The 13,822-nt window shown below is 36.7% G+C and overlaps 1 protein-coding gene across 2 annotated transcripts in view; it reads right to left on the bottom strand.

Annotated features, from left to right (window-relative positions):
- The window catches only part of rbms1b (RNA binding motif, single stranded interacting protein 1b), a 91,182-nt gene extending 77,614 nt beyond the window's left edge, over positions 1-13,568 (bottom strand). Inside the window, exon 1 of one of the 2 annotated variants that reach the window (XM_079618661.1) lies at positions 13,135-13,568. In XM_079618661.1, the coding sequence (XP_079474787.1) occupies positions 13,135-13,200 (66 nt within the window). In that variant the 5' untranslated portion in view covers positions 13,201-13,568. Of the gene's footprint in view, positions 1-6,180; positions 6,312-13,134 lie in introns of those variants that run through there. The other variant, XM_079618662.1, reaches the window with a different exon arrangement.
- Positions 13,569-13,822: the final 254 nt, after the last annotated feature.

Below are 13,822 nucleotides of genomic sequence, written 5' to 3'. Positions count from 1 at the left end.
TTCCTGTTGTCTTCTTAAATAACTTCCCCTGAGCTCATCAGTTTTCGATTTCAGTCTGCCGTTTTGAATTTAAATGTGATCTTGGAAGCACCGAAAACACCTTGTGGTATCAATAATCCCCACTACGGCTGATCGTGCTTAGACAGCGGTTTACGTCGGATAGTTAGAATGTAAATAGGTCATTCACAATCCCACAGAGAGCAGAAGATCTTTGGCCTTGGATCTGATCCTTTTCCTTTTTCTGTGATGGAAAGAAATGTGACTAGAAAACATCTGCTATTCAGGACAGAGCAAACATGAGCAGCTCAATACAAGCCACGGATTACAATCTTTCATCAAAGAAGCATGCAGCTTTAGAAATGTATCCCCCCCACAAAATAATAATAATAATAATAATTTTTGCACAGAAAGAGACAAAAATGCCCAAGATAAATATTAGGCAAAAAAGGTCACTGTATTCATATTTGACACACTATTCAACAGTTTGTGGTTGTTGGTAAGATGCACTCTAAAAAAATGCTGGGTTGTTTCAACCCAATTTTGGGTAAAATATGGACAAACCCAAACGTTGGGTTAAAAATTTAACCCAGCGGCTGGGTTGTCCATATTTGACTGTTTTAAGTAAAGGCTTTTATTTTGAACTTTCTATTCATTAAAGAATCCTGAAAAAAAATGTAATTTAAAATGTATCACAGTTTCCACAAAAAAATATAAAGCAGCAACATTGATAACACAAATAAATATTTCAAATCATCATATTAGAATGATTTCTGAAGGATCATGTGACACTGAGAAAAAAAAAGTCAGCTTTGACCACAGGAATAAATTACATTTTAAAATATATTCACATAGAAAATAGTTATTTTAAAAGGTAATAATATTACACAATTTCTGTATTTTTGATCAAATAGTTACAGCTTTGGTGAGCAGGAAAGTCTCAAAAGTGTACGTAATAATGTTCAATTCTAGGCCAAACTTGTGATTATTTTAATGTCTCTGTCTGCAGACATTTCAGCAGCTGTCAGAGATCTGCATCACACACACACACACACACACACACACACACACACACACACACACACACACACACACACACACACACACACACACACACACACACATCTTCATGAGGACATTCATTGACTCAATACAATCTCTAGCAGTTTACCCCAACCTTACCCATCACGACTAAATGCCTAACCCGAACCCTAACCCTAAACCTCTTCTTAACCTAATTATAACCTTATCCCTAAAACCAAGTCTTGACCCTCAAACAGGCCTTTAAAGCTTTAAATGGGTCTCAGAAACTGAGGACCGGCCAAAATATCCTCACTTTACTCTCTGTCCTCACTCCAATGGTCTAAAACTCAAACTGGTCCTCACAAAGATAGTTGTACAAGTACAAGTACAAGCACATACACACACACACACACACACGTTCAGAACAGTCACATTGACACAGAGGACGTCTGAATTGTGACGTAGGGCGGAGGGCAGGAATAATGTGGGTTTCCTGGGTCATGACAGTGACCGGTGACACCTTTCCCTCCGCTGTGTACGTGTGTGTATGTGTGTGTATGTGTGTGTATGAGTAATGCCAGCATGTCACAGGCAAACGAGGAGACAGAAAGAGCTGATTCAGCAAGAACAGAGGGTCAGAGTGCACAATTAAACCAAAGGACAAAGGGAGAGTGAGGAAAGGGGTGGCCATACTAGATTTTAAACACGCAAAAATATCTTGTGCAAAAGAATTGTGTTAAAAAAAACGTTCGAAAAATTAGAATATCGTGCAAAAGTTAACTTATTTCAGTAATTCAACTTAAAAGGTAAAACTAATATATATTATATAGACTCATTACATGCAAAGTGAGATATTTCAAGCCTTCATTTGTTATAATTTTGATGATTATGGCTTACAGCTTATGAAAACCTTTTCACAATATTCTAATTTTGAATTTGGGGTTTTCATAAACAGTCAGCAATAAAATAAGAACACAAAATAATTGCAAACAAAAAAATACAACAGAACAAAAATACTAATTAAATAAACATTGCTTTAGGTTTTTCAGGAAGATGTATACAGTGGTATTCAGAGAAGTAGCCTACGACAGAAATGCAGTGTTATTTTACATTCGATTAGACTCATACTTATTTAAAACTATACAAAAGTTAGTCATTCAAGAGCATTGAGTGATTTTATCCTTGTCTTTTCTTGTTTGACTAACATTAACGACTGCAGTAGAGCTGCACGGATCCCGTTACACACACGTTTCAAACGTGCTTTCTCAAATGTTTATATTGACTCATGGGCGCTTTCACACTTGGTTCGATTGCCTGTTCCGAACCGGGTTCGATTGCTCCCCCTGCCCCCGATGGACTGTGTTCACATTATATTATTTGTATCAGAGCCGCGGTACGCTTGCGTCATCAAAGTGCAGCTGGCGCGTAATCGTGTTGCTTGGTAACCGGCGCCGCTATGAATGAAAAGGCGTCGAAATGGATAGAATTCACCTTTGGCTAAGCCCCGCCCCCCTTAGTTACTGTTGCTACGTCCGTCAACTTCACCTGGGCTCTGGTTTGGTATCAACATGGCTTATGCTGTGACGGCTCTTCCTGCTGACATTTGATCAAACCTTTTAAAGCAGAAGTAGCTTTCCTGTAGCTCAGTGCTAAGAGCATTGCGTTAACAACGCAAGGTTGTGGGTTCGATCCCAGGGGATTGCACATACCTATGTATAAATGTATAGAATAATGCAATGTAAGTCGCTTTGGATAATAGCGTCTGCCAAATGCATAAATGTAAATGTAAGTAGGCAAAAGGGGCTGCACTGCAATATGCGTTCGAAGGCTATATTCAAGACATACCGGTGAAACGCAAGCAACAACAAGGCATTCAAATAGAGGCAAAAGCATAACGGTCACAGTCAAAACATGACCCACCGCATATCCTAATGGAGACGGAGGCTGGGACTCACAATATCAAGAGCAACACTGTTCATGCAAAGCTGGGTCTCTATTCACTTCTATAATCGTTATTACAAAGCAAACGGACTACGCGAGTATAAAGTTGTATTTATTAGCAGCGTGTGCTAGCGAATCAACAATTAGGGTAGAGAACCGAAATCATAACCTAAACAGCATAAAACTGTCTAACTAGTATAACTTCACAGTACGGTTAAAAGCTAAATTTATCTTAGAGCACAAAAGTGAGCTTGTTGATCTTGAGGGGTTTCGCTGACTGAGGACGTCCACACAGTTTAATCCAAAGACGACACTTGTCAGGATTTGACTTCGGTTTTGGGAAGGAAAAAAAGGACACCCCCCTCCAACCTCTCTGGAAAACGCGTATCTGTGTTACAAATGCCCCAGGCACAACGTTTAACCATATTTCTGATAAACTACGACAGTAATAGCCTGCCGAGACCAAAAATATGAGACGCCGGTGTTAAAGTCAATGGAGCGCTGTGAAAAAGCTTGTTCTTGGCTGCGCTGTGATTGGTCAATCTACATTCTAGGGTGTGGCTTAGCCAAAGGCGAATTGCCCGCTTCACATTTGTTCTTCTTTTTTTTTAACCTTTGGTTTTGTTTTCAAAGAAGAGATACAGAAACACACTTGTGTCTGCCTGCCGCAGAAGTACTAAAATCGTTCCAAAGACAGCGGGTTGACCGGCGAAGACAACAGGCACGCATAAATCATCTCTCTGCTTGCAGTGCGTCAATCCCTCTTTTCGTCAAGGTAAGAGACACACACACATACGCGTGCGCACTGACGACTGTCCTGTCGACCACATTATACGTCATCAATAGCGGTTCACTTCCGCGATTAGGTACAATTGCGTTCATATCAGCAGCGAACCGTACTGGAGTTCACATGAACCGTACCCCAGACCACCCTTTTCAAGCGGACTCGAGTACGGTTCGCAGGTGACTGTTTACGAGGATACTTCCCAAAATGGCATCTCCACATATTTGTGTGTGTGTGTGGGCTATTTGATGGTTTAGGCGCGTATCTGAACGCCCTCAGTATACTTTGCTTATGAGCGTTTCGCCCCGTCTCGTAGCGCGCGCACAGTGTCTGTTTTGCGGCTTAATGCGCTTTTAATAACACTGTTTAATATCAAGTACATCCCGCAGTTTAGCAGCAGTATATACTGCCTTTTACATCACTCACTTATTCGGCTGATTTGGATGTTAAAGGGGTGGTTGATTATGATTTCACTTTTCTAACTGTAGTTAGTGTGTAATGTTGCTGTTTGATCATAAACAACATCTGCAAAGTTACAACGCTCAAAGGTCAAAGCAAAGGGAGATATTTGCTTTTAAAGAAATCGCTTTTTAAGGACTACAACAAACGGCTGGAAGGAACTACACGACATTCCTCCCGGGTTAGTGACATCACCAACCCTAAAATTTACATAAACCCCGCCCCCCGGAACACGATTGATAGATTTTCAAGACAGAATATGCTAATCAGTGACTAGCAGATAACTTCACATAAGCTTCATAAATTCATCAACTAACCATTCAGAGACGTCCTGTTGCTTCTACATGTTGTCACTTTTCTCCATCATTGTCTGACTTCGGTTTGAACATAAAAGGCTAAATGTATTGAATGTTTTTGTAATTTTCAGTGCATGTGTGTGTGTGTGTGTGTGTGTGTGAGGTAAAAGGACACAAGCTCTTGAAGCTCCGCCCCCTGTGCCGGGAGCAGCAGCTCATTTGCATTTAAAGGGACAGACACAAAACGGTGCGTTTTTGCTCACCCTCAAAAAGTGACAATTTTAACATGCTATATAAAAATATCTGTGGGGTATTTTGAGCTAAAACTTCACACACACACTCTGGGGACATCAGAGACTTATTTTACATCTTGTGAAAAGGGCATTATACCACCCCTTTAAGTTAAGAAGCCAAAATCGAAATACGATTAATTGCACAGCCCTAAAACAAAGTGAGCGACATAAACACCAAGGGCTGCAATAAAAGGTCTTGATTGGAGGTCGACCGATATAACTAGGTTGGGCCGATAACCGATTAATCAACCGAAAGTTTTTAAAATGGATACTGAATGAAAACAAACAAAATAGTTCTGAACTCTATTACAAACAATTTAAAAAGTACTGAACCATGAAAATTGTACTGTAGTACCTTTTAAATATAAATATTACTATATTAATTATACATTGATCATTCAAAGATAGTTCATAGTGCATGAACTAATGTTGAGATACAACTTTCAAATGTTAAAATGTATAATGAGCAATACTTTTATTAACCTTAGTTAGTTACAAATGGACTCTTACTGATAATGTCATGCTTAAAATAGGCCATTTTTAAATACTAACATTTTTTTATTATTATTCTTAATTTTAATGTTTTAGAAAACTGAATAGGGGCAATAGTTTGGAAACAATTTTTTTTTCATTTCCAGAGCTGGAAATTATTTAAATCAAATTCCATACATTTCCAAACTGCATAGTAATCGTATAGGTGGCCAATATACTCTTACTGAAAAAATGTCATGCTTAAAGATGGCTATCTTTAAATATATTTACAAACGTACTGCCGTTTTTTCATATTTTTTTGGAATATCATGCAAAACACGACCAGGAAAATGTATTAAGAAAGTGAAATAGGTCTATTTCGGGACATTTTTGTTGACATTGCAAAAAGATAAACAACAGTCCAGAAACAAAGCCAGTTAAGAACTGCTGGTTTATAAAAGCCAAGGATGTTTAACAAGATCTAGAGGAGCTTGAAAACCTAGAGGAGAGCAGCCCACAAATCAGTCCTAAAGTCTCCCTGCTTGACATGGTACAGCTGTCCGTGCTGAATGTGCAGAGAAAACAAATGAAGAGGAAAGCGCTAGCCTCCCCCACAGGCTATCAGAGCTACAAATCACACTCTAACCTGCCAACATGTGAACACACATGTGCATAAACCCACACGTACAAACACACATGGAGAAGCTTTTTGAACTCCAATGCATTGCAACTCTAAAAAAGCGCCACGTAAAAGCGAGCTTGCCCAGACCACATTCTCGACATTCTCCCTGCAATGGAGAAACATCTCAGCCCGTGACTTCCTCCCAGAGAATCTGGTTCTGTCTCGGTCCATTTGCAAAGTTGAAATTACAAATGTTGCAATTTGTGCGCTGTTGAAACAGTGTTGACTGCATACCTTCCTGCCTCTGCCGTCTGGCTCCAACCGAGGGCCCCATCTTCTTAACGGGGGCCACATTGTAGTCGTCGACAGCGGCAGCTTCGAGTTCGTCACGGCACTACGAAAGCAGCGTGTTTACATGTGTGTGCGTCTGTCGCACAGGAAGACGCCTCTTTCACACGGATCGTCAGTGACAGAACGAGAGAAAGAGATAGAGAGAGAGAGAGAGAGAGAGAGAGAGAGGTGCAGGACTGGTTGGAATGAAACACAAGCGTACTACTTGCTGAATAGTGTGCACTGTACACTGCCGGTTTAAAAATAGTACATTACAGTTATGCATAATGAAAATGTGCAGTGCACCTTAAATTCATTCAGTCGTGTTCGAAAATCAATAAATGATCGCTGAACTTAAGGCATGAAAACACTCTGCTTGTCTAAAAAAATATATTTTTTAGAAATGACTAATTTTATGTTTTAGAAAACTGAATAGGGGCAATAGTTTGGAAACACACTTTTCTTTTTCTTTTTTCCAGACCTGCAAATTATTTAAATCAAATTCCATACTTAAAATCCATACACACTTTACAATGCCTACTACGGTTTAAAAATAGTACATTACAGTTATGCATAATGAAAATGTGCACCTTCAATTCATTCAGCCGTGTTCGAAAATAAATAAATGATCGCTGACCTTTTGGCACGAAAACATTCTGCTTGTCTAAACATTTTATTTTATTTTATTAAATTCTTAATTTTAGGTTTTAGAATAGTGAATAGGGGCAATAGTTTGGAAACACAATTTTTTATTATTATTTCCAGACCTGCAAATTATTTAAATCAACTTTTCCAAACTGCGTATAGGAATGGTATAGGTGAGCAGGTGGCTCAATATATTAATTAAAAAATTAAGACAGATAAAATGGCTGGATTTAATAAACAATTATTTACACAGTATTTATTTTATTTAGTATTGCATCTTTCAATGCTTATTTCTAAAGATAATGCTGATAACGACAATGTAATTTAATGAGACGTGCACAAATTTGCGGAAATCAACTTATTTTGCATAATATTTTATCAAAATTGAAAAATGTATTCAATGTCAAGGCTGTTAGCAGATTTAGAAAATGACACATGGGGAACTAATACTTCAAATTTGGTCAAGAACATGATCTCAAATCAAGAATTTGGCAAAATTCAAATGAGTGAGTATTACTTTTACTTTGAATAGGTTTTCATAAGTAGTCCACTCAAAATAAGATGAGAAATTAGCAAACCAGAAGATAATTTGGTGCAAACTCAGAATTTATGCGTGTAATTTATTTATCATAACACGGCATGCGCCGACGAGCTTCCCTGATATCAAGGGGAATGATCTAGTTTTGTCCAATTGCGTGGCATGTATGTATCCAGACATGGATGTTTGACGTGCCTTTAGTGTCTGACTTTCCCTAAACTGGAATTGGAAAAGGGCTCTGAGAGAGATTCAGTAAAATGATATCCTAAAATTCATAACTTTAATATCATTTGTTTATTTGCATGATGACACAAAACATCATTTCGCTCCTGCAAACCCACACATGTAATTTTTAAACAATCACAACAGATGAGATATTTCTCCAGAGAATATCTGAAGATGATTATGATGAAGAATCATTTTGGAATCAAAACCCGACAATCAAATGCAGCATTAATAATCCCGCCGTCCTGTGAAATATTCATCTGCTCAAAATGAGCGTATGTAAATAACTCTGAGGGAAAGATGTCATGTTGTTATGCTTTCAGACAGCACTTGAACAGACAAAAACACACACAATTATGCCATTTTATTGAGTATCCTCGCAAGCTTAGTCTTAAATTAGTTAAATTAAGTCTTAAATGAACGTCAAGAGTTGTGAGAAAATGTCTTAAAGTGACAGTAGCCTAATAAACCTGTCATTAATGTTAATCAAAGAACGAAGGAAAAAACTGAAAATCACTCACTACTCTTGACTGAATAACTTTTGTAGCTTTAATAAGGATTAGTCTATATTTCATTAATAATTATGCTGGGAAGACTGTGAGGCGTTTGATAACTTTATTCAATGTCGTCTGTATTTACTGTATACCTGAAAATCTAATCAAAAACAACAAAAACAATAACTTTTTGTGCATTGACAGGGTAAGTAAAAATCTGAACCGGTCTGACCGGGCCAATAGAAATAATTGAGCCCATGTATAATAAAGGTACAGCTAAATGTGACATTTATTATAAATGTTTTTTTTGTGAAGATTATACTGTACACAATTATACTGTAATGCTGAATGCCTATAACTAATGGTTAAAATTGAGTAACAGATATTAATATCAGTGATACTGGCCTTCATTCATACAAAAATGCCATCACAACAAATGTTTATAATATATTGTCTTCAAGTTGTTTTTACATTAATTTTGAGAGTAACTGTGAAATTATTACAATATAAAAATATTAAAAACTCCAATGTTTTTAATCGCGATTAATAACAGAAAAAAATTTGTGATTAATTAGTTAAAATGTTTTAATTGATTGACAGCACTAATATATATATATATATATATATACACACAGGTGTAACTCGAATGATAATCTAGAATTAAAATTAGAATATTGTGAAAAAGTTTTCATAAGCTGTAAGCCATAATCATCAAAATTATAACAAATGAAGGCTTGAAATATCTCACTTTGCATGTAATGAGTCTATATAATATATTAGTTTCACCTTTTAAGTTGAATTACTGAAATAAATGAACTTTTGCACGATATTCACATTTTTTGAGTTCATCACAGATGTTCCTCCTTCACTAGTGTTTAAGCATCCCATAATGCACCTCAGAAAGTTGTTTTATGAATGTCAATGTCCAGAGCAAGCAGAGCTGGAATCTAAGGAGTTTTTTTATTTTGATGACTACTTCAATATTATTCTAATACAGGTTTAAATTATGAAAATTATTGAAAGTATTCAGCCAGGGCCTTTTCTGACCATTTCAAAACTTAAAAAGCAACGTTTCTAATCACTTTTGCACAATATTATAATTTTTCCAGTTTCACCTGTGTGTATATATATTAGTTTTGTCTCTAAATTCTAATGGTGAACATGGATGAACCAAATAATTTTTTTTCTGTAAAATAAAATAGTTATATATTAACGTTGAACTGCAGTCACGCCCGCCGCTTCAGCTTTACCTCATGTTTCTTCATCGCATGTAAAAATAGTATGAACTTTATATTTCATGGTATAAAATAGTCCTGTCCACTGATACCCACACATATATATCATCCACTTTAGCAGATTCTCTACCAGCTGACAGATATATACATTCACAGCACTATTCGACAGGCCTCAAATAGCCTTTCCCCGCGGAACTATTTTTACCCCATTCGATCTTCACATATTTACTTACACATTTACTGAATTGCCTGTTTACACAAAGTAACAAAGCAGGTCTATTAATACCAGACGAGTCTGTGTGGGTCTCATTGACCTTGTCAGTTAAGCTGAAGGGCCTTTGCAGCTCTCCGCCTGTGTTTGTGAGACAGGCCCTTGGCAGAGTGCTTCACCACCGTGGTGGTTATTATTGTGAGCTGGTCCCTCATTTTCCTCATGTCAAAAAGTTCCCAGAATGACTATCATAGGAGAACAATTGGGATTCTTTCAGCTCGGCACACACATAATGAGCTGGTTAATTGTGTACATTCCGCTGCCAGGCAACTCTTCAGACTGTATTGTAAACATTGTATAGGGCTTTTTCAGGCCTTTCACAATGGCTTTGTTTGCAGGCTCTTGTGTGTAATGTCCAATGGCAGTTAATGTGCTAAAACCCACCCCTCGATCACAGGCTCATGTTGACACGGCCAGCCCACCTACAAGTCAGAGCTGGTGGAAAAACTGGCGCTTTTTCATTAGTATTCATATTATTAACGACGAACGGGTTGTGCGCTGGTGATGATAATGCAACAGCATGTCTCCCTCGACTTGTAAATTTAACATGAATGCATTTATTACGGTTTAGTTGCTTCTCATAATTTCTAGTCCATTTCATGGATTCTCAAGGAAATGTGTGGAAACACTTTTCAATGCTGGAGAATAAATCTCACAAAAACATGTTGAACAGCAAAACACTGAGAATTAAAAATAGGGATCTATATATATATACGTTAGGCATTTTGCAAGGTTTTTTAAACACCATTTGCATTATTCTCATGATAATTAAGCACAAATTCGCCCATACTAATTCCCATTACTGTAGCACATCTGAATTTTGCATTTCCCCTTATTGCTAAAATATTGCTGTAAATACAGCCATACTTATTGTTCACATTTTTCTCCTTCTCCTCAATGTAACCGTTTGGACATTATGTTATACTTTCCGGATTATATTTCCATTTTGTAAACCCATATTCACTTGAACTATACTGACATTCGTACCTTATTGCCAATGTGTTTAGTTCAATGACAATATAGCTGAATTTAATACAGGCCTAATCAAAAAATGGCTGTAATACAAATGCTTTACAGTATTGAATTTGGCAGGAAATGTGATTGAAAATAATATCATAATGCAAAAAAACCCTGTAATGGTCCTAAATATAAGTGTGAAATATGATGGGAACATGTTTAGTGAGATTGACCCTTCAATTACACAGCTAATCACAATCAAATGCGCTCACATGCTAAATACAGTAATTGGTTTGTTGTCTAAGCTGTACGTTAGGCCATATAAATGTGTTCTACCTTTCCGCCTTTCAAATGAAGACAAAAGCTGCTGGCTTGAAAAGCCTTGAAAGAAATCAAGTTGCTGTAATAATAATAATAATAATAATAAAAAGGTCATTCCTCCCTTCCCTGTCAAGGCTTATCTTACAAAAGCATCTCAACTTCCAAGCTCCTACAAGGGCATGTGTCCAAAAATAGCAAAACAGCCAACAAACAAACGCTGGATATTTTCTGAACACGAAATGAAAATCTAATTACAAAAAAAATACGAGATGAAGGAGGATGAATAGTGTGGACTAAAAATGTGCTCTATTTCTTCAGGCCACTTCATCGTAGAGTTTATGAAGCGTTAATGGACTCTATCCTGTATATACGGCAGTATTTGAAGAGTTTCAGGCTTTTGTATATATATTATATATATATATATACTGTCGGCCCCCAAATAAAGTCAACATACAAGCTTCCAAGCATCTAACAAACTTGATCCTGTTTACTTTCCCATCTTTCTGGTCTTATTGTGCATGATTCTGCAGTGCATATTAGCCTATACAATCTCATTGTCTTCACAATATATTAAAATTTCATTTAGGCTATGCATTCGAATCAACTTTCATGTTTGGATCACATTATCAATGACTCGCCATCTCGCCTCCAACCTCTAACATCCACTTTTTACAATCCAATCAATTCCCGGTGGATAAAAATCAAGTCCGGTTTCCCTCATAAATACGTCAGATTGACTTTGATAAGAGTGAAATATGAGGCCTTGCTGGAGACAAGTGCATGAAACCTCAGGATCTGATACTCACAGGACTCGGTCAGCAGACATCAATATTAACCAGGCAAACCAGTCAGGTCAAACAGTGACCACTGCATTAACTGTGAGTTTTTTTTTTTTTTTTTTTTACAATGCTTTGATTGACAGAGTGGTTGGTGGTTAAGATTTATCATAAATCAATGCTTTCATAAAGCTTTATGCAATGTGACATGATTTTAGAAAGAACTGGATCTTTGATAAATGAAACCCGATTACCGGTAGTACCATATCCATAGTCAGGCAGCATAGATACACTCCACCCAGTATTGATCAGCTGTGATGTCTGATAAACGGCAGTATTTATTACTGGTCGACTAATACTGGTTATAGGCTGATACCAAACGCTCTCAAAATGACAAAATATTCAGCTGCCTCTGCACTATTATTATAACTATGAATAGAGCAGATTGCACAATTCAAAAGAATATAGGCTATAGTGACTGACAGATTAACAAGACTGATCAATCAGCTATTATTAAAACATCTAAAAGATTATCGGACAATGACCACTTGGATGAACTAGCCGAAGAACTTAAAAAGTTTTAATTTCTAACAAGTCTTGTCAATGGATAATTTTTTTTTTTAATTTTTTGGGGAGAGAGAGATATTGAATATGAGCCATTTTTGTTTTAAATAAGTATTTATTAGATTGTGTAATATTATTAAATATATTTGATATTAAACATTTTGATATAATCGTTTATGTCTACAATTAGCCTATTCTGAATTAGGCTAACGTTAGGCTATCTATAACCATCAACCAGCCAACTCTAGATATCTGCATCAGCCACTGGAAACAGACCTTTTCAGCATAAAAAATAAAATAAGTGAGAATATTTTTTTATATAGTTTCAAAATTAAGCAATTTTTGTAATTGTAATACTCATATCGCCCATATAACACCATATCGGTCGACCACATAATGATGACTGTGTAAAACAAACAACACATTCAGTCTTTTTACAATTAAACTATGATTATATTGTCCCACAAAACACGACAATGATACCCAAGGGGGATAAACTAGGATGATAAATGAGTAAGTTCACAAGAGAGTCGATCACAACAACACTAGTGCTGGAGTTCAGACTTCAGCCAGCGCGCGATGTCACGTCGCAGGAATTCACTGGCAGAGAGAACGAACAAAACATGTAATAACGCCAAAAAACGACGACCACAAAGAGTTTAAACCCGCACTGTATACACAGCAGCAACGATTAGGTTATATCTGAAGTTGACAGTTCATATCTGATAAAAACGCGATTTAAAATGTCCGCCCGAAAAATCACCTCAAGTACGCAACAAACTTACTACAGCGTCACTCGATCCATAACGCACAATATCCAATAAAACACGATACACACCAGTCACATCAACAAAAAGCGATATCAAACAAGAGGTAAAACTGATTTTCGTACCTTGGCTTGAAGGTAGGGGTAATAGTAGGTATACTGGGGGTACATCTGCCTCCACACCTTGCCCATGAAGATTAGCGGTAAATAAAAACGTGGATGTCACTACTGTCAGACTTGAAACCTGGAGAAAATCAACACCGGTTCTGTTCTCGACGTCCGAAAGCGGAGACTGAGGAGGATGATGTGGGCGGTGGAGCTGCAGTGGAGCAGTGGAGCAAAACACAGCAGAACAGCCTCCCTTCGGTGCACTCAAACTCTGCTGAAAAGTCTGCAACACAGAATAATAAACACCGACCAAACGCTGTACATTTAAAGCACCAGAGTAAGAATATTTCATATTCTGTGATACATGTTTTTAATCTGGCAGTATATGGCCAAAAATAGATTCAAAAATGTTCTAATGTCTTCTATCAAGTGCTTAATAATCATATATGTATGTATATAAAGTGTTAATCTTGAATTATTAAGGATAATCTTTAAAATAAGACCTTGTGTATATATATATATATATATATATATATATATATATATATATATAGCATATATATAGCATATAGATAGCCTAATTTGTGACTATGTGACAGATTTGAACTTTGTTTACAAAGTGTTAATCTTGAATTATTAAGGATAATCTTTAAAATAAGACCTTGTGTATATATATATATATATATATAGCATATAGCCTAATTTG

Source organism: Phoxinus phoxinus (assembly GCF_949152265.1).
Source record: "Phoxinus phoxinus genome assembly, chromosome: 7".
NCBI lineage: Eukaryota > Metazoa > Chordata > Actinopteri > Cypriniformes > Leuciscidae > Phoxinus > Phoxinus phoxinus.
Note: the sequence above shows the minus strand (reverse complement) of the source record. Positions and strands in the feature narration are given on the sequence as shown.